General features: G+C 48.5%; 1 protein-coding gene across 1 annotated transcript in view; it reads right to left on the bottom strand.

Annotated features, from left to right (window-relative positions):
- LOC140424965 (ankyrin repeat and IBR domain-containing protein 1-like) overlaps positions 1-21,001 on the bottom strand; it is a 120,958-nt gene that overhangs the window by 43,485 nt on the left and 56,472 nt on the right. Inside the window, exon 13 of the mRNA XM_072508699.1 lies at positions 9,684-9,829. Within this exon, the coding sequence (XP_072364800.1) occupies positions 9,684-9,829 (146 nt within the window). The remainder of the gene's footprint in view (positions 1-9,683; positions 9,830-21,001) is intronic.

Below are 21,001 nucleotides of genomic sequence, written 5' to 3'. Positions count from 1 at the left end.
GCCTCACTCTCGGGGTCTTCCCAGCCCACACAAAACTCATAATGCTCTTCTCAATTCTTTTGAAAAAAGCCTTTGTGATCACCACCGGGAGGCACTGGAACACAAAAAGGAATCTCGGGAAGACCACCATTTTAACCGCCTGCACCCAACCTGCCAATGACAGGGACAACATGTCCCATCTCTTGAAATCCTCCTCCATCTGTTCCACCAACCGTGTTAAATTAAGCCTATGTAATGTACCCCAATTCTTGGCTATCTGGATCCCCAGGTACCGAGGTCCCTTGTTACCTTCCTCAACGGTAAATCCTCTATCTCTCTGCTCTGCTCCCCCGGATGCACCACAAATAACTCACTTTTCCCATGTTCAGTTTATACCCTGAAAAATCCCCAAACTCCCCAAGTATCCGCATTATCTCTGGCATCTCCTCCGCCGGGTCCGCCACATATAGCAACAAATCATCCGCATACAGAGATACCCGGTGTTCTTCTCCCCCCCTAAGTACTCCCCTCCACTTCCTGGAACCCCTCAGTGCCATGGCCAGGGGTTCAATCGCCAATGCAAACAATAACGGGGACAGAGGACATCCCTGCCTCGTCCCTCTATGGAGCCGAAAATAGTCAGACCCCCGTCCAATCGTGACCACACTCGCCATCGGGGCCCTATACAGCAACTGTACCCACCTGATATACCCGTCCCCAAAGCCAAATCTCCTCAACACCTCCCACAAATAATCCCACTCCACTCTATCAAATGCTTTCTCGGCATCCATCGCCACCACTATCTCCGCTTCCCCCGCTGGTGGGGGCATCATCATTACCCCTAGCAGCCTCCGTATATTTATATTTAGCTGTCTCCCCTTCACAAACCCAGTTTGGTCCTCATGGACCACCCCCGGGACTCAATCCTCTATCCTCATTGCCATTACCTTGGCCAGAATCTTAGCATCCACATTCAGGAGGGAAATGGGCCTGTATGACCTGCATTGCAGCTGGTCTTTTTCCTTCTTTAGGAGGAGCGATATCGTTGCCTCTGACATAGTCGGGGGAGGCTGCCCCCTTTCCCTCGCCTCATTAAAGGTTCTCATCAGTAGCGGGGCCAGCAAGTCCAAATATTTCTTAGAGAATTCAACTGGGAATCCGTCTGGTCCCGGGGCCTTCCCCGCCTGCATGCTTCCAATCCCTTTCACTACTTCCTCCGTCTCAATCTGTGCTCCCAGCCCCACTCTCTCCTGTTCCTCCACCTTAGGAAATTCCAGCTGATCCAGAAAGCACATCATTCTCTCCTTCCCGTCTGGGGGCTGCGCTTCATATAGTCTTTCATAAAATGCCTTGAACACTCCATTCACTCTCTCCGCTCCCCGCTCCATCTCTCCCTCCTCATCTCTCACACCCCCTATCTTCCTCGCTGCTCCCCTTTTCCTCAGTTGGTGGGCCAACAGCCTACTCGCCTTCTCCCCATATTCGTACTGAACACCCTGTGCCTTCCTCCATTGTGCCTCTGCCTTACCCGTAGTCAACAAGTCAAATTCTACATGTAGCCTTTGCCTTTCCCTGTATAGTCCCTCCTCCGGTGCCTCCGCGTATTGTCTGTCCACCCTTAGAAGTTCTTTCGACAACCACTCCCTTTCCCTACCCTCCTGCTTTCCTTTATGTGCCCTAATAGATATCAGCTCCCCTCTAACCCACTGCCGTCAGTGCCTCCCAGACCACTCCCACCTGTACCTCGCCATTATCATTAAGTTCCAAGTACCTTTCAATACACCCCCTCACCCTTAAACACACCCCCTCATCTGCCAATAATCCCATGTCCATTCTCCAGGGTGGAAGCTGTTGCTTTCCTTCCCCCATCTCCAGGTCCACCCAGTGTGGAGCATGATCCGAGATGGCTATAGCCGTGTACTCCGTCCCCGTCACCTTTGGGATCAGTGCCCTTCCCAAAACAAAAAAATCTATTCGTGAAAATACTTTATGTACATAGGAGAAAAACGAAAACTCCTTACTCCTAGGTCTACTAAATCTCCAGGGATCTACTCCTCCCATCTGCACCATAAAATCCTTAAGCACCCTAGCTGCAGCCGGCCTCCTTCCGGTCCTGGACCTCGATCTGTCCAGCCCTGGGTCCAGCACCGTATTAAAGTCTCCACCCATTACCAACTTCCCCACTTCTAGGTCCGGGATTCGTCCTAACATACGCCTCATAAAATTGGCATCATCCCAGTTCGGGACATACACGTTCACTAATACCACCGCCTCCCCTTGCAGTTTGCCACTCACCATCACGTATCTGCCCCCACTATCCGCCACTATAGTCTTTGCCTCAAACATTACCCGCTTCCCCACTAGTATGGCCACCCCCCTGTTTTTTGCATCTAGTCCCGAATGAAACACCTGCCCCACCCATCCTTTGCGAAGTCTAACCTGGTCTGTCAGCTTCAGATGCGTCTCCTGAAGCATAACCACATCTGCCTTAAGTTTCTTTAGGTGTGCGAGTACCCGTGCCCTCTTTATTGGCCCGTTCAGCCCTCTCACATTCCACGTGATTAACCGGGTTGGGCGGCTCTTTACCCCCCCCCCCCCCCCTTGACAACTAGCCATTTCCTTTTTCAATCCAGCTCTTCACCCGGTTCCCACGTAGCTGCATCCCCCCCAGGCGGCGCCCCCCGCCCCGACCCCCCCCCCTCCCATACCAGCTCCCCCTTCTCCCCAGCAGCTGTAACCCAGTTAACCCCCCCCCCCCCCCCCACCCCCGGCTAGATCCCAAGCTAGCGTAATTGCACCCCCCATGTTGCTCCCAGAAGTCAGCAAACTCTGGCCGACCTCGGCTTCCCCCCGTGACCTTGGCTTACACTGTGCGAGGCCCCCTCCTTTCTGCTTCCCTGTTCCCGCCATGATGCGGGAACAAAGCCCGTGCTTCCCCTTTTAGCCCCACCCCCAATGGCTGGCGCCCACAGCTCCTCATCCTCCCTCCCCCCCTCCCCCACGACATGGGGAAGAGAGAGAAGTTACAGGGTCGCAGGTTTAACAACCTGGGAAGTCCTCTCTTCCCCCTTTTCCCCCCTTCATCCCACAAATTCACCCCCCCACTTTTGTCCCAAACGTTCTTTTTCTGGCCCGCTCACTCCAGCTTCTCCTCGACAATAAAAGTCCACGCCTCGTCTGCCGTTTCGAAATAGTGGTGTTTCTCTAGATGTGTGACCCACAGTCTTGCCGGTTGCAACAATCCGAATTTGACCTTCCTTTTATGCAACACCGCCTTGGCCCGATTAAAGCTTGCCCTCCTTCTCGCCACCTCCGCACTCCAATCTTGATACACGCGGATCACCGCATTCTCCCACCTACTGTTCAGAGTTTTCTTGGCCCATCGGAGGACCATCTCTCTGTCCTTGTATCGGAGAAATCTCACAACTATTGCTCGAGGAATTTCTCCAGCCCTCGGTCTTCGCGCCATAACCCGATAGGCTCCCTCCACCTCCAGCGGACCCGTCGGGGCCTCCGATCCCATTAACGAATGCAGCATCGTGCTCACATATGCCCCGACGTCCGCCCCTTCTGCACCTTCGGGAAGACCAAGAATCCTTAAGTTCTTCCTCCTCGCACTGTTCTCCAGCACCTCCAGCCTTTCCACACACCTTTTGTGTTGTGCCTCGTGGATCTCCGTTTTCACCACCAGGCCCTGTATGTCGTCTTCATTCTCAGCAGCCTTTGCCTTTACGACCCGAAGCTCCTGTTCCTGGGTCTTTTGCTCCTCCTTTAGCCCCTCAATCGCTTGTAATATCGGGGCCAACAGTTCCTTCTTCATCTCCTTTTTGAGTTCATCTACGCAACGCCGCAGGAACTCTTGTTGGTCAGGGCCCCATATTAAACTGCCTCCTTCCGACGCCATCTTGCTTTGTGCCTGCCTTCCTGGCCGCTGCTCTTGAGGATCCACCGCAATCCGGCTACTTTCCTCTCTTTTTTCCATCCGTGTCCAGGGGGGATTCCCTTCTGGATTACCGCACAGTGTTATTTGCCGTTAAATTGCCGATGGGGCTCCTATCCAGAGCCCAAAAGTCCGTTCCACCGGGAGCTGCCGAAACGTGCGACTTAGCTGGTCATCGCCGCACCCGGAAGTCCGCCTACAAGCAATGGTGACGGCGCCGTTGCCGTTCTCCCCGAAGAAATACACCACAAGTCCAGTGGTGGTGGCAACACTAAAAATTTTGGGGCAGTGGAGACGACATAGGGGAAGGACGGGAGCCTCGGTGTGGTCCCCGATAAGAAATAACCATAGGTTTGTCCCGGGGAGAATGGATGGGGGATTTGGAGCATGGCAGAGAGCGGGGATTGTGCAACTGAGAGATCTGTTCGTAGACGGGACTTTTGCGAGTCTGGGAGCGCTGACGGAAAAATATGGGTTGCCCCAAGGGAATGCATTTCGGTACATGCAACTGAGGGCTTTTGCGAGGCAACAGGTGAGGGAATTCCCGCAGCTCCCGACGCAGGAGGTTCAGGATAGAGTGATCTCAGGGACATGGGTGGGGGATGGTAGGGTGTCGGATATATACAGGGAAATGAGGGGGAGATCATGGTGGATGAGCTGAAGGGAAAATGGGAAGAAGAGCTGGGGGAAGAGATTGAAGAGGGGCTGTGGGCAGATGCCCTACGTAGGGTAAACTTTTCGTCCTCGTGCGCCAGGCTAAGCCTGATACAATTCAAGGTTTTGCACAGGGCGCACATGACTGGAGCACAGCTCAGTAAATTTTTCGGGGTAGAGGATAGGTGTGGGAGATGCTCGAGAAGCCCAACAAACCACACCCACATGTTTTGGTCGTGTCCGGCACTGCAGGGGTTCTGGGTGGGGGTGACGAAGGTGCTTTTGAAGGTGGTGGGGGTCCGGGTCGAGCCAGGCTGGGGGTTGGCTATATTCGGGGTTGCAGAAGAGCCGGGAGTGCAGGAGGCGAAAGAGGTTGATGTCTTGGCCTTTGCGTCCCTAGTAGCCCGGCGAAGGATATTGCTTATGTGGAAGGAAGCCAAACCCCCGGGCGTGGAGACCTGGATAAATGACATGGCAGGGTTTATAAAACTAGAACGGATAAAGTTCGCACTAAGGGGTTCGGCTCAAGGGTTCACCAGGCAGTGGCAACCGTTCATTGACTACCTCGCAGAACGATAAAGGAAATGGGAAGGTAGCAGCAGCAACCCAGGGGGGAGCGGGGGGGGGGGGGGGGCAGGCGGGTCCTCAGGGATGTTTGTGTATAGATATTTGTACCAGGTTATGTATACTGGATTGCTCGATTTTATTTTTGGAGAGTTATTATTTTTGATATGGCAGTTGCCATTTAGTTTACATATTATTTATTTATTTGTTAAAATGGCCACTGTTATTTATACTGTTTCATTGTCAAAAAAGGAAAACCTTTGTATTGTTTTGTTTGGCCAAAAAAGTTTTGAATAAAATATATTTTAAAAAATTTAAAAAAAGATAATGGACTCTTAGCAATTTCCCTACTACCGACGTTAGGCTCACTGGTCTATAGTTTGTTGTTTTCTCTCTACCTCCCTTTTTGAATAGCGGGGTTATATTTGCTAACCTCCAATCTGTAGGAACCATTCTAGAGTTCAAAGAATTTTGGAAAATGATGACCAATGGGTCCACTATTTCTCAGGCCATTTCCTTAAGAACTCTGGGATGAAGCTCATCAGGCCCTGGATATTTGTCCGCCTTCAATCCCATTAATTTCCCCAAAACTATTTCTTTACTAATACTAATTCTCTTCAACTCCTCACTAAACCTTGTGTTTCTTAGAACTTCCGGTACATTCCTTTGTGAAGCCAGAAGCAAAATACTGTCTTGTCTGTGTGTATAGAGAGTGGGGTGAGTAAAAAAAAAAGTGGGAGGGGGTTAGGAAATAGATAATTGTTAACCAGCTGTATTTGCCATTTATTTAATTATATTTGTTATTAATAAAAATTGTGTTAAATTTACAACCTGGTGACTGTAATTATTGAGCAGCCAAAGACCAAAGACTTTGGGTATTTTCTAATTGTGTGTTGTGACTCCAGGTTAAGTGGGGCTGGAACTGACTGCGCACTAGCCCAGGATGACGTAACACTCTGGAATGATTATGTGAATAGCTTAAACAGATTATCAATAGCCTGAAAGGAAAACATGAAAAATCAGCAGAGAGCAACAGGCTCCAGTGTTTCAAAAATGAAATGATTTTTCACTCCAAGTTAATAATAATCTTTTTGTGTATGAAGTTACTATGAAAAGCCCCTAGTCGCCACATTCCGGCGCCTGTTCGGATAAGCCGATATGGGAATTGAACCCGCGCTGCTGACCTTGTTCTGCATTACAAACCAGCTGTCCAGCCCACTGAGCTGTACTAATTTCATTATTTTTGTTCTTTCATGGGATCTGTCCTTGAACTATGTGGCTTGCGAGGCCATTTCAGAGGGCAGTTAAGAGTCAACCACTTTGTTGTGGGTCTGGATTCCAAATTTGTGAATTAAAATCAAATTACACCAATTGACATGTTGGGACTGAACCGATGTTCCTAGAGCATTAGCCTGGACCTCTGGATTACTCGTCCAGTGGCATGACTGTTCCGCCATTATCTCCCCCAGTGTTGCATCCCATCCTGAACAAGGAATATTGTGAAACTACTGTACTTTTTCAAGCTTTTCAATTCATAATGTCAAACTAACACATAGGAATAGTTAAACAAACTTCTGAATGGCTCTAAGTTTCTCAAATAAATAATTTGAATCAAGTTATACAATTATGGATATTTTAGCATTAGTGGGGGCTCGGTGGATTATTCCTCATATCAGATAGACTCCCAAAGATGGCCATGAAATTAGTAATGCTATAAGTTGCACAGATTCATGGCTATGCAATCTTACATCATATACATCATATCGTGGATAATCCTTTGACCATATATCCTTTTTTAAGGCTACCGTTGTATGGTCCAATCATCACAGGTCTTTGGAGTTGACACTGAGGATTATTATTTGCCATATTGTAGAAAAAGCCTTTGGCTTAGTAGTGGATGCCTGTCTCACCGTCAGAAAGTGCTTGAACCCTGATCCAAGCATTCGGACGAGTACAGACCAAACTTCAACCTTAAATTCGGAGTTGGTATCGAGTGGGATATGCCCATATGGTGCATGTTAAAAGTCATACACGTTTAAAATTACACTGGCTCCTTGCTGCTAAATTCTCAAAGACAGAAAACCAGTGAAGGGAAGCTAGTTACTTCAGCTCAGACTGTATGCAGATAGCATTTAAGGACCAGTGCTGTTAGTTATAGAAGGCTGGAGTCACACAGCACACACAAAAATGCAATTGATCATTATGCAGCTGCAGCTCATGTGTCTACACTCAGGCAAGGGACAATAGCAAGGGAGTTTGATACATCACTGATCAGGCATATCGAAACAAACCTGTTTTAACTTTAACCTGGTGTTGTAAGACTTCTTACTGTGCTCACCCCAGTCCAATGGCAGCATGTCCACATCATAGTTATTAGATAAGTAGAGACGAATACATGCTTGCCGATATAATAATTAAATATAGGTGCCCAGATTATGATTGGCTAATTATACTCCAATGTTATACATTACGTAATCCTAATTATTAGTTGTGAATGGATACAGATAATTCCTACTTCAATGTACTCTCTCGATTGGTATCTGTCAATTACTTGGAAGATAAGCAGTAAGTACAATTGCCCCGTTTTTTCTATGATCAGGGAACTGGCACACCGCCTAGTGGATGGTTCGCTCCCCCTGCTATAGCTGAATAAAGTGTTTGAATTGGAACTCATCATCTGGTCAATTGGGGAGTGACGAACACTATAGTCGAATAGTTGTGAAACTTCCGCGACAGTGGTGCAGTCTCCTCCTTGTATGGATTATGAGGGCATGTAAAACAGTCTGATTGTATAGGGGTAGCAGTCATCATCATTGGTTGTCCCTTCATTCAAGGATTGTGTCTACTCAGGATCGCAAGCTTCTGACTTGAGGCTTCATGTGACTGAACAGGCCAATTTCCGACCCACAGGTCTTTGAGCACATGGAGCAGGATGTCCCACAAGACAGTGGGATTTGCAGTGCAGGGTTTACATCCTTTTCTGTCCCACTCTGCCACTGCTCTTCCTGATCATTAAGACGCTGCAACACAAAAAGCCATGAGGTCACTTGGTGGTCAAGATGTCACCATTTTGCACACTCGGTAGCCAGCCATTAATAACACTTGGCAGCCAGTCATTGATGTCAATCCTACCACTCTTCAAGGAAAGCTTCAGGGTGCCTTTGAAATGTTTCCTTGGTCCTCTGGACCGCTGGCCATTTGAAAGTCATGAAAAAAGGACCTGGCAGAAGAGGTACTTTTTGGTCATCTGCACGTTAACTTTGCTGGCGCTTTTCCTGAATACTTGTAGAGTTGGCTTCAAGTAGGTCACTAGCGCTAGTTTGACTATCCTCACATTGAATCCGGAGGTGGTGCTGGAGGCATTGCTGATGGAATTTAGCGCTCTTATATGTCGCTGATATACACTCCAGGTCTTAGATATGCGAGAGATCGGTGTTGACAACCTACTCTGTACACTAGGACTTTAGATGACTTGTGGAGGTCTTGGTCGTGAAACACTCGCTGCCAGTTTATACAAAACTGAGCTGACACAGCTGATCTGGTGTGGTTCTCGTCATCAATGGTGGGCTTTTCAGAGAGGTTGCTGCAAAGTTATGGGACGCGCTCAACATATTTCAGAGATGCTCCTTCAACATATATGGGAGGTGGAATTTTGACTGACCAGGTGTGGGTTGACTTGAGTTTTGTTTGACAACATCCAGGATAGACCGAGCTTCTTGTGAGCAGATATGAAGATTGAGAGTGGTTTGCAATTCTGCTGCAGTGGGCAACGACACTGACTGTATGAGATGCATGACTGTAGATCATACATGTGTATGGTGGTTAGTTTAATTTTGGCATGGAGGCAACTGAAGTTAAAGAGTTTTCCATTTGGTGATACTTAATCAACTGCCCTCTGTGGAGGCTATCCACTCTATCCTTATATAAATATAGCGATGGCCAGGAAAGAAGCAATCATATCAGCCTACCAGATGCTTTATTAGTGTACAAATCCTTCCGCTGCCTCCCATTTTATTCTGTTCAAGCAACGAATATAAAGACATGAAAAGCCAGACAAACTGCCAATAGTTCAGAGATAAAAACATGAAATGCTAGAAGCACTCAAATGTTGTGCCCCTTCATCAGAACTGAAATGCTTACACTGGTTTTTCTCTCCACAGATGCTCACTGACCTCTTTCAGTATTTCCAAAATGTTTTGTTTTTATTTTGGATTTCCACCATGTGCAGTATTTTACTTTGGTACAAATAATTCCAACCTGGGAGAATTCCAGTCACTTTAATTATCATGATTTTAACCAATTCAGTTAGTTCCAATCCATGAGGGAAGAAATAATGTAGCCATTGCTGAATTCAAATACTGGTCCAAAAACATCAGATCTTATTGTGCCAAATAGAATGCTTATTCAAATTAGATCGCTTAGTATAATACAAATTCCCCTGCACAGTATACGCAGCAGTCTTTTATCTTTATTACACCTTTAATCTAGTTACTTTTGGCAAATGAGACAATCCAATATTACAAGCCATAATTTTTAGTAAAAATACCTGCATGAGCTCAAATATTTCTTTTTTTGTGCTTTTAGGTTCCAGAAAAAATCCATAAGGGTAGGAGCACTTCAGGATACGTCGTGTTTTCAAGAGTTCAAGAACTGCTTCTTCAATAAATGTGGTATCAGGGGACCCACCTTCAACTGACAAGATAAAGCAAGATTATATTACACCTACTGAAGAATTACACATCTATTTGTGGAGAACAAGTCGCAACAGTTTATTCCTACCTGAGAAATAATAGCAATCAACAAAGGATCAGCTGAAGTAGTTGATGGATTATGCCAAAGCATTTCAGGGTTTTAACATAACTTCATTTCCCTTTCAATAGAATTTAATTATTACATTTAAGTCCTGTTTAGGCGAAGTTAGCTTGGAGTATGAATTTACTTTCCATTAAGCATATAGTAATTCAATATGAATGAGACTTTATTGCAAAAATATAGGTTTTTCTTTTTTAACAATGGAGAAATTCACAATGGTAGTAGTGGAGCTCCAGGACAGGTTTTGACTTTGTTGGTTGTATCGGTGTCCATCATGGAGCCTCAGGGACGACAGAGAATCACAGAATCATAGAATCTCTACAGTACAGAAGGAGGCCATTCGGACCATAGAGTCTGCACGGACCCTTGGAAAGTGTACCATAACTAGGCCCATGCCCCGACCCTATCCTATAATGGGGCAACATGGTAGCACAAGTGGATAGCATGTGGCTTCACAGCGCCAGGGTCCCAGGTTTGATTCCCCGCTGGGTCACTGTCTGTGCGGAGTCTGCACGTTCTCAGTGTGTCTGTGTGAGTTTCCTCCAGGTGCTCTGGTTTCCTCCCACAGTCCAAAGACGTGCAGGTTAGGTGGATTGGCCAAGGTAAATTGCCCTTAGTGACCAAAAAAAAGGTTGGGAGGGGTTATTTGGTTACAGGGATAGGGTGGAAGTGTGGGCTTAAGTGGTTCGGTGCAGACTTGATGGGCCGAATGGCCTCCTTCTGCACTGTACATTCTATGTTCTATAACCCAGTAACCCCACCTAACCTTCTGGACACCAAGGGGCAATTTAGCATGGCCAATCCACCTAACCTGCACACCTTTGGACTATAGGAGGAAACCGGAGCACCCGGAGGAAACCCATGGAGACACGGGGAAAAAGTGCAAATAGACAGTCACCCGAGGCTGGAATTGATCCCGGGTTGCTGGCGCTGTGAGGCACCGTGCCACTGTCGCCCTAAAAGGTTTAAATCCATGCTCCCAATAATTTCATCTATATCAAGCTGCCAACACATCTGGGAGTTTCAATTTAAGATGTATCTACCCACAAGACCATTGTGCTGAAAAACATCCTTTCCAAATCTTTAGGCCCATAGAATTCAAACAAGACCAAGTTGCCTGGGCTTTTAGGACTGGAATACATGAGCTCACACCACATGACCAGATCAGATAGCCCTGCTCTAGGAAGTTGATAATAATAACAATAATAATCGCTTATTGTCCCAAGTAGGCTTCAATGAAGTTACTGTGAAACGCCCCTAGTCACCACATTTCGGCACCTGTTTGGGGAGGCTGGTACGGGAATTGAACCCGCGCTGCTGGAATTGTTCTGCATTACAAGCCAGCTGTTTAGTCCATTGTGTTAAACCAGAACAATGTGGATGCAGAACATTGAATTTCACCTTTTGCATCGCTTGATGCTGACTACAAGATGCAGTGTAAACTAAATAATGTCAGAATAGTGGGCGCATTGATCATTAACAAAACATTGCCTGATATAGAAGTAATGTGGGGAGTCTCACACAGCTGAATGACTTGACATTTATTTGCCTGTTTCAGTCTTCTCCAGTAGAATTTGCCTCCATTACTCTTCTAGACGAGATCAGGGGATGCCGCACAATGAATCAATCTGCTTATCCACTAATTCAGCTCCCGAGCATATCTGCCCAGCTTTCCAGTTGAAAACGCCAGAGGGTGGACCAAATTGCTTAATCTACATTAACCGTAGCCAAACTCCAATTAGAGGTAGTAAAGGTACAGTCTAAGGGTAGTGTCATTTCCAGTGATCTTGTGGGTAAACTGCTGCAGCACAGATCTCAGCAGAGCTGCCGGCTTTAAAATGAACACAGCGCCTGTTATTTCAAATGGCTTTACCATTGGTTTTCTGGGATCGGTGTGGGTCTATTGGCTAGAATCATGGCTGTTTTTTGATGAGCACAAATGCATCAAAAAGGTTCTATGAAAGTTCTCTACAAGTCCAAACACCTGCAATTAACTTCTTAATTCAGTCAAATCTGTGGCTGTTTACATGAATGATCATTCCAGTTCTTTCATTAACCTGTGAGAAAGCTTATTTTCTTGGACACTTTTTCATTCTACCTGGTGGCTGAACTTGTTACCCATTGAAAACAAGAATCTGAAAGTCAATTAAAACTTCAAAAACATGGGCGGCATGGTGACGCAGCGGTTAGCACTGCTGCCTCACGGCGCCGAAGACTCTGGTTCAATCCCGGCCCCGGGGCATTGTCCATGTGGAGTTTGCACATACCCCCCTTGTCTGCGTGGGTCTCACACCCACAACCCAAAAAGATGTGGTTAGGTGGATTGGCCACGTCAAATTGCTGGTTAATGGGAAAATAATTGGGTACTCTAAATTTATTTAAAAAAACTTCAAAAAACACGCATGTTATGTGAACATCCAATCGATCAGGATTACGGGCACAGGGCCATTTTAGAAATAAAAAAATTCCAAATAATTCAGGCAATAATGCAACACTCCTAGTGCAGCAAAAAAACTGTAAAAACAAAAGAACTACACATTTTAGAGTGCTTGTAGGAAAAGAATGGTGTATTTCTAAAGTTAATGTAGTGGACCTGGTTTATGTTTCAAAGCCTTTGCGTGAACGTTTGTTGCCAAAATGAAGACACATGGTATTAATGGGAACATAGGAGCATTGAAGTCCATTTGGTTAAAGATTAATGGGTGTTTATGAGGAATGGAAACAGAAAATAAAAATTATTTGAATTTAGGTACATGAAGCAAAATATTAGTTTGTGACAACATACAAATGAACAGAAGCGGACTGTAAATGACTTAGAAAGAAATAGACAAGTTAGCAAATTGGCAGACACACGTTGGTTAAGTTTAATAAGGAAAGGTGTGATGCAATACAGTCAGAGGGATAGAGTGAGGGGAAACAAACTCAGTGATCAAAAATTAGTACAAGAGCAGGCGGACTCAAATGTTACAATTGGGGTTTACAGGATTGGTAAGTTTTGGAACTTGCATTTAACATAAAATGAAAGGGATCATATGGCCTGTTCTGAAGTCTGTCTGACAGCAAACCTGGGTGGTTTATTGTTAGAAAGTAAAGGGTCCAGATTGTTTTGCTGGGAAAAAGTTTCAAGGCGTTTACACATGGAGACAATGGTGGCAGGCTGCTTTCTAACAGTGGATGGAGTGAGAATCTCCAAAGGCCAAAAAAAGTGTAGAGGATGGAAGCTGGAAACAGCTGTGCTTTAAACTTGGTTCCAAGATGAAGCATTCTTAAGGATAGCTGATCAGCATTTTACCTTGGATACAACACCGATGTGATTCACACTGTCATGGACATGGGTTATGAGAAGGGAAGAGTCCAAGACAGCTCGGGAAATTCCCAGAAAAGGTTAGTCAGCCAGAGTCCTGGACAGTGATCAGCTAGAGGCTGAAGGTCTCCATGGATCATCATGCAGGAAGGAGGTGTTGCTAACTTTGGTTGACTCTTAATTCGTTGCCCGTTGGATCTTTACTTAATTTGCTCTGTTTCTATAACCTTTGCTCTAGTGTCGCCAGGTATCTTTATGATACCGCCAAGAGGTTCAAGTACTGATCAATAACTCAACACACCAATTAGTAAGATTCAAATCAAAACACATTTATTATACACAGTAAATCACTACTCATGCATAAACTCTACTTTCTAGACTATTCTCTATCACTAAAAGGCCTATACTTAGCTTCGGAATTGGCCCACCAGGTCAGGGGAACAAATGGCCTTTCGTTCGATCGGAGTCTGCAGGATTCAAAAACTGGTATGGACTTGTAGCTATGGACTCTATTTTATAGTCCCCAGGGGCTTCCCGCCCCTTTGGGTGGACCCCGTACCTGGTTCCAAGTGATTGGACTAAGTTCTGATCACTTGGATCGATTTCTCCAATACTGGAGCCGTTCCCTGATCGCTGGGCGGTCCCTAGGTGTCCGTAGGCCTTCCTTTGTCTTGGCTCCTGCTGGCGCCGAGGAGTCTGGCTTGGCCTTATTTATCTTAAATGTTTCCATTGTAGCCGGGGATCGCTCATTAGTATGCAGATGGCTGTGGGTTTCAGTGCTGTCTGGGCTTTTGCAAGTTCTAATACACAGGATTTCTGCACTTGCTAGTTTTTGCCTGTGTTGGCTGAATTTCCCTGTAGTCTTTGCGGACCTCCATTTTAAGTCGGGAAGTGGCCAACCCAGGTGGCTACAGATGGTGGGAACTTATATTTGGACTGGAAAGGCCAAATTCACGAGGAGTTGAAACGAGGTTGGAAGATTCAGTTAGCCTGCACCAGGAGGAAAAATCCCCAAGGGAAAAAACTCACTGTGGGAGACAGTTCTAAAATTACAAGTTACCAAGCTGAGAAGGGAAAAGAACAGAAGTAAAGTCTTGGGAGATTTTGGACAGATTCTGGGAGAACTAATTGCCTACGGTAAGCAGCACGGTAGCATTGTGGATAGCACAATTACTTCACAGCTCCAGGGTCCCAGGTTCAATTCCGGCTTGGGTCACTGTCTGTGCGAAGTCTGCACACCCTCCCAGTGTGTGCGTGGGTTTCCTCCGGGTGCTCCGGTTTCCACCCACAGTCCAAAGATGTGCAGGTTAGGTGGATTGGCCATGATAAATTGCCCTTAGTGTCCAAAATTGTCCTTAGTGTTGGGTGGGGTTACTGGGTTGTGGGGATAGGGTGGAGGTGTTGACCTGGGTAGGGTGCTCTTTCCAAGAGCCAGTGCAGACTCAATGGGCTGAATGGCCTCCTTCTGCACTGTAAATTCTATGATCTATGATCTACTTAAGGATAGTGTAAACATATACCTGAGAAGTATGTTTTGGTTGTGTTGTGTGGTTTAACATAAAATTGCCTCCAAAAATAGCATTTAATTATGGTTCTTTTAGTCTTTTGTTACATTAAAATTCTCAGAATACGAAACCTTGTACTTCCGGTGACAGCATGAGAGAGCAGGTCGTATTAAAGGTGGCTCCTGCCAGGGTACCAGTACTGGTATTTTGATCCCTTTTGCCTGGTTCTTTCAGAGAATTTTGGGTTCTAACCCAGTAGGTTGCTGCGGAAAATGGAAAGGGACAGAGGAATGTCAAAAGCCTCGGCAGAGGGCGGCATGGTGGCGCAGTGGTTAGCATTGCTGCCTCACGGCGCCAAGGACCCGGGTTCAATCCTGGCCCCGGGTCACTGCCCATATAGAGTTTGCACATTCTCCCTGTGTCTGTGTGGGTCTCACCCCACAACCCAAAAGATGTGCCGGTTACGTGGATTGGACACTCTAAATTGCCCCTTAATTGAAAAAATAATTGGGTACTCTAAATTTATTTTTAAAAAGCCTCGGCAAAAAAGGCCATGGAAAAGGTACCTCTGGACTTCCGGTGACGGCGGGCGGGAGGCGGCCGCACAATGGAGAGCCCCCGCTCGGGAACGGCAATTTCGGGGCTTTAAGCCTGGTCCCAGGGTCCGCGGAGGTGGCAGAAGAAGGGAGAAGGCACGGAGGAGGCACTGAGAAGACACAGGAGGGAAAAACCCCCCAAGGAAAAATGTCGAGGGTGAGCAGAAAAACGGCCGAAAAAAAACCAGCTGGAGGTCCGTCGGGGAGTGGAAAGGTCACCGCGGGGTCACCAGGAAAAATGGAGGCTGGAGCACCAGGGAAGGCCGCACTGCTTACGGCTGAAGAAATAACCAAGGTGATGGCTGCGGAATTTGAAAAGCAGTTGGCGCAGATTGCGAAATGCATGGAGACGGTGAGGAAGGAGATGAGGGAGGCTTTGAGTGTGCTGGTGGAGGAGGCGGTTTCCCCGGTGAGGACAGAGGTGGCGAGCGCAGTGGCGGAGGTGCGAGAGCAAGGGGAGGCACTGAAGGAAGTGGAGGAGACGTTATTGCAGCACGGTGATCAACTTGCCTCGATGGGGAAAGAGATGCGGAAGGTGATGGATACTAACAAGGATCTGCGAGGAAAAATGGAAGACCTGGAAAATAGATCCAGGCGACAGAACTTGAGGATTGTGGAGCTGCTCGAAGGAGTTGAAGGACCGAAGCCGACTGAGTATTTTGCCGCGATGCTGGCAAAACTACTGGGGGAGGGGGAGGACCCCTCCCGATATGAACTGGATCGGGCTCATCGGTCGTGGAGGCCTGTACCAAAGGCGAGTGAGCCGCCAAGGGCAGTGACTCTGTGCTTCCGTAGGTACAGGGTGAAGGAGAAGGTCCTGAGCTGGGCCAAGCAGAAGCGGGTGGTGCAGTGGGCTGGAGCTGGTATACGTGTATACCAGGACTTTACGGTGGAGCTGGCGAGGAGGCGGGCTGCCTTCAACCGGGTGAGGAGGGCACTGTACATTAGCAAGGTGCGGTGCGGCATTGTATATCCAGCGAAGCTGAGGGTGACTTACAAGCTCAGGGACTTTTATTTTGGAACGGCGGAAGCAGCGGAGGAGTTTGCGAAAGCAGAAGGACTGTGGCAGAACTGTCAAACTGAGGAATGGCCATGGGCCGATGTAACCTCATGACTGTATTTTCTTCTTTTTTGTATCACTGCGCGCGGGTGTAGAGATTAAAGGAGCCAAGGTGGTATATATTTGGACGAGGGAAGGGACGGGACTTTCACTCGAAATGAGAGTTCTTTGGGGTGTAGGTGGATAGGCGGGGTTTGTGTGCTAAAAGGGGATCTTTGGGCTTTCCTGGGGCCGGGCAAGTGGGGAAGGGACCCGGGCGGGGGCCTCCACGCTGGCCGGTGTGTGCCGGCCAGTGAACGGGAGTGAGGTGGGGGGAGGGGCTGCGGCCATCGGAGCCTGGCAGAACAGGGTCCGAGTGGACTAGCCGGGGTGGAAAGTTGGGGGGGAAGGAACCGAGGGTGGGGGAGGAGTTTTACAAGAGGCAGTGGACGGGACGAGCTGGAGGCCTGGGGGGGGGGGGGAGAGAGAGCTGTGTAAGATTAAGGGTGACTACGGGTAATCCCTGATTTATTTTTGTCATTTGTTTATGTAAACATGCGGGTTGAGGTTTGGGGGTTGGTGGGTAGATGGGATCGTTTTTATTATGGGGACTGACATATCTTGCTGATTATTGTTTATCGTTGATGGATGTAAATGTGGGAGAAAATGTGAAAATGGAGGAGAATAAAAAAAATTTAGAAAAAAAAAAAGAAAAGGTACCTCCGGAAGGTAACCCAACAAAGGAATCTGGGGGAGAAAAGATGGCAGAGGTGTCCCCACGCATCCCGTTAGAGATGTTGGCTGCAGTGATGGCGCAGGAGTTGGAGATGTTTGGCAGGCAGATGGATGGTCAATTTAAACGACAAGGAAAGGAGATTAAAGTGTCATTCAAAGCCACCATCGAGGAGGCATGGGCCCGATACAGGACCATCTGGGCAAGATGGTCAAAGCTGTGAGGAAGCAAGAGGAGGCGCTGAAGGGCATGGAGGAGGCCTTGTCGAGGCACGAACTTGTTTCCAACGAGCTTGTCTCGTTGGAAGCCGAGATGCTGCTCATGCGGACAGGAATAAGGGCCTGAAGGCTAAAGTTGAAGATCTGGAGAACAGATCGAGGCGCATGAATCTCAGGGGTGCTTGCCGGAGGGAGTGGAGGGCCCGAGACCAACAGAGTACTTTTCAGAAATGTTCTCTCGATCGGTGGGAGGAGATTAAGTGTTCTCCGCTCCTGAATTGGACAGGGCGCATCAGGCTCTGCGGCAGAACCGGCGACCGAACGAGCCGCCGTGGACAGTGATTGCCCAATTTCCCAGTCACCAGAGGAAGGAATGGGTCCAGGCGTGGGCCAAGAAGAATTGGCATATTGACTGGGTCGGGGACACTGCGCACATCTATCAGGACATTGGTATGAAACTGGTGAAGCGGAGGGTGGCCTTCAATAAAGGGAAGGCTGTGCAATAAAAGTGTGCGGTTTGGAGTAGTGTACCCAGCGAGGCTGAGAGTCACGCTGGACTTGAAGGGTCACTATTTTGACAAGCCCGAGCAGGCTGAGGCCTTCATCAAGGACAAAGGACTGTGATTGGTTTGAGGACGCCTAGTGTTATGTCTTTGCTCTTGTTTTTCTTGAGAGATTGGTGAGGGGATTTTTTCTGGAAGCCAGTGTCATGGGGGATGGTACAGCAGGAGGATAAATATGGAAATTGGAGAGAAAGAGAAGCATAGTAAGGATGTTGGACAGCATGGTAGCATGGGCAGCACGGTAGCACAGTGGGTCACACTGTTGCTTCACAGCTCCAGGGTCCCAGGTTCGATTCCCGGCTTGGATCACTGTCTATATGGAGTCTGCACGTTCTCCGTGGGTTTCCTCCGGGTGCTCCGGTATCCTCCCACAAGTCCTGAAAGACGTGCTGTTTGGTAATTTGGACATTTTGAATTCTCCCTCTGTGTAGCCGTACAGGCACTCGAATGTGGCGACTAGGGGCTTTTCACAATAACTTAATTGCAGTGTTAATGTAAGCCTACTTGTGACAATAAAGATGATTATTATGTTGAAATTTGGACAAGGGGGGGGGGATAGGCTTGAAGGATAGAGTTGTTGGCCTTTGCTTTGATTGTTTTTGAGCTGGACCTGGGGTGGGTGGGACCTGGATAGCACTAAAAGGAAGGCAAGTGATGTGGGGGAGGAGCCAGTTTGACAAGGCTCGATAAGTCTAGAATGTCTGTGCGGTGAATGTAAATACAGTTAATTCATCAGTTATGTTCTGTTTGTAAATACAGTTAATTCACCAGTTATGTTCTCTGTTATTAACCCTGTGGGTTGTATCTGTGGGCCATTGTATGGCTTCACCCACAGGGGGAGATGTTGGAGGATGTTGGAGCATGCACGGGGTCCGCCCATGGCCCCACCCCTTTGAAGGAGTAAAAGAGTAGCTGGCCTGTGGGACTGTCCTCAGTATGTACCAGTCGCAGGCAGGCAAAGTTGATAGTTCATTAAAACCACTATTTTACTCCGACAGGAGTCCTTGAGTGAATTGATGGTCGCATCAATTGAATTAACTATCTGAACAAAAACGATTATGGAGTCAGCCCTCAAACCTGACAGACTGGAGCTCGATCCACAGGCCGCGGAGGCGAAGGAAATTTTTTCACACTGGCTGCGGTGTTTCAAGGCCTACCTTGCCACGTCGTCGACGCCATGCGTCACGGACGAACAAAAATTGAGTCTCCTCCACACATGAGTGAGTCACCACATTTCTGTGCAAATTGAAGAGGCCATGTCGTATACCACCGCTCTCGCAATCCTCGAGCGCATCTACGTGCGGCCTGTGAACGAGGTCTATGCGCGACATATTCTCACTACTCGACGCCAACGCCCCGGGGAGTCACTTGACGACTTTCTGCATGACCTCAAAGCCCTCGCGCGCAACTGCAACTATCAGGGCGTTACAGCCACTCAGCCCATGGAGCTCGCCGCCCGAGACATCTACGTTGCGGGGGTCAGATCAAATTACGTGCGGCAGCGACTGCTCAAGAAAGGGGCCCAGGACCTGGACGAGATGGTGAAACTGGCGACTTCACTGGAGGTCACTTTCCAGAGCCTCACTGTATTTCCGGCCGAACACTCGACCCCCTCGTGGGCTCCCGACCAGAGACTACACCAGGCCTGTGCTGCGCACCCACCCGCTCATCATGGGGGGTTGCCTTGTTATTTGTGCGGCCAGCCTCAACACCCTCGACAGCACTGCCCGGCCCGCAACGTGCACTGCAACAGTTGCTGCCGAAAAGGGCACTTCACCAAGGTCTGCCTCGTCAAGCCTAAGCACGCAAACTCTCAGACTCGGACTACCGGCTCTCAGGCCCGCAGACCTCGCAATATGGCAGCGTGCCTGCCGACTCTGACTCCGCACAGCACATGCGACTCACGGGGGCCGCCATTTTGGCCATCCTCCCCCACGCGGCCGGCGACGTGCAATCCATGGGGGCCGCCATCTTGGACGCCATCTTCCTCGACGCCCGCCACTCTTGATCACCGGGGGCTGCCATCTTGGATGCCATCTGCTACGCTGCTCGACGCGTCCGACCTGCTCGGACAGTCACCGGGGGGCCGCCCCAGCACAGCCGACCACGCCGCCGGTTACCCTCAACTCAGCGCAGTCACCTTGGACCAGTCGCGACCCAAGCACCTCAAGAGCTCAATGATGGCCGTCTGGGTTAATGGGTTCGAGACACCTTGCCTGTTCGACTCCGGGAGCACCGAAAGTTTCATCCACCCGGATCTGGTAAGCTGCTGCTCGCTCCCGATATTCCCGGCGCAACAATCAATTTCCCTCGCCTCCGGGTCGCACTCGGTACAAATCAGAGGGCGCACTATGGTAACCGTAGCGGTACAGGGCGCTGAGTACACTAATTTCCAGCTGTACGTGCTCCCAGTCCTCTGCACCCCCCTCCCTTTAGGGCTTGATTTTCAATGTAATCTCAAGAGCCTGACGCTTAGCTTTGGCGGACCCCTGCCCCCACTCACTGTGTGCAGCCTAGCCACTCTGAAAGTCGACCCTCCTTCCCTCTTCACTGCTGATTGCAAGCCAGTAGCTACTCGCAGCAGGCGATATAGCATGCAGGACAGAATATTTATTAAGTCTGAGGTCTCTTGTGGGAAGGAGTCATAGAGGCCAGCAATAGCCCCTGGCGAGCTCAGGTGGTGGTCATCAAGACGGGGAGAAGCTCCGGATGCTTGCTGAGTACAGCCAGACCATTAACCGGTTTACGCAACTTGATGCGTACCCCCTTCCCTGGATTGCAGACATGGTCAATCAGATCGCTCACTACCGCGTGTTCTCCACGGTGGATCTGAAGTCTGCATACCACCAGCTCCTAATCCGTCCGGAGGATCGCCACTACACGCCGTTTGAGGCTGACGGCCGCCTTTTTCATTTCCTCCGGGTCCCTTTTGGCGTCATGAACGGCGTTTCGGTATTCCAACGAGCAATGGACCGAATGGTGGACCAGTACGGGCTGCGGGTCACATTTTCGTATTTGGACAACGTCACCATCTGCAGCCATGATCAGCAGGACCACGACGCCAACCTCCACCGATTTCTCCAAACCGCACTTC

This window comes from Scyliorhinus torazame, chromosome 6 (genome assembly GCF_047496885.1).
Source record: "Scyliorhinus torazame isolate Kashiwa2021f chromosome 6, sScyTor2.1, whole genome shotgun sequence".
In the NCBI taxonomy this organism is placed as follows: Eukaryota; Metazoa; Chordata; class Chondrichthyes; order Carcharhiniformes; family Scyliorhinidae; genus Scyliorhinus; species Scyliorhinus torazame.
This window is presented reverse-complemented; position numbering and strand designations above follow the sequence as displayed.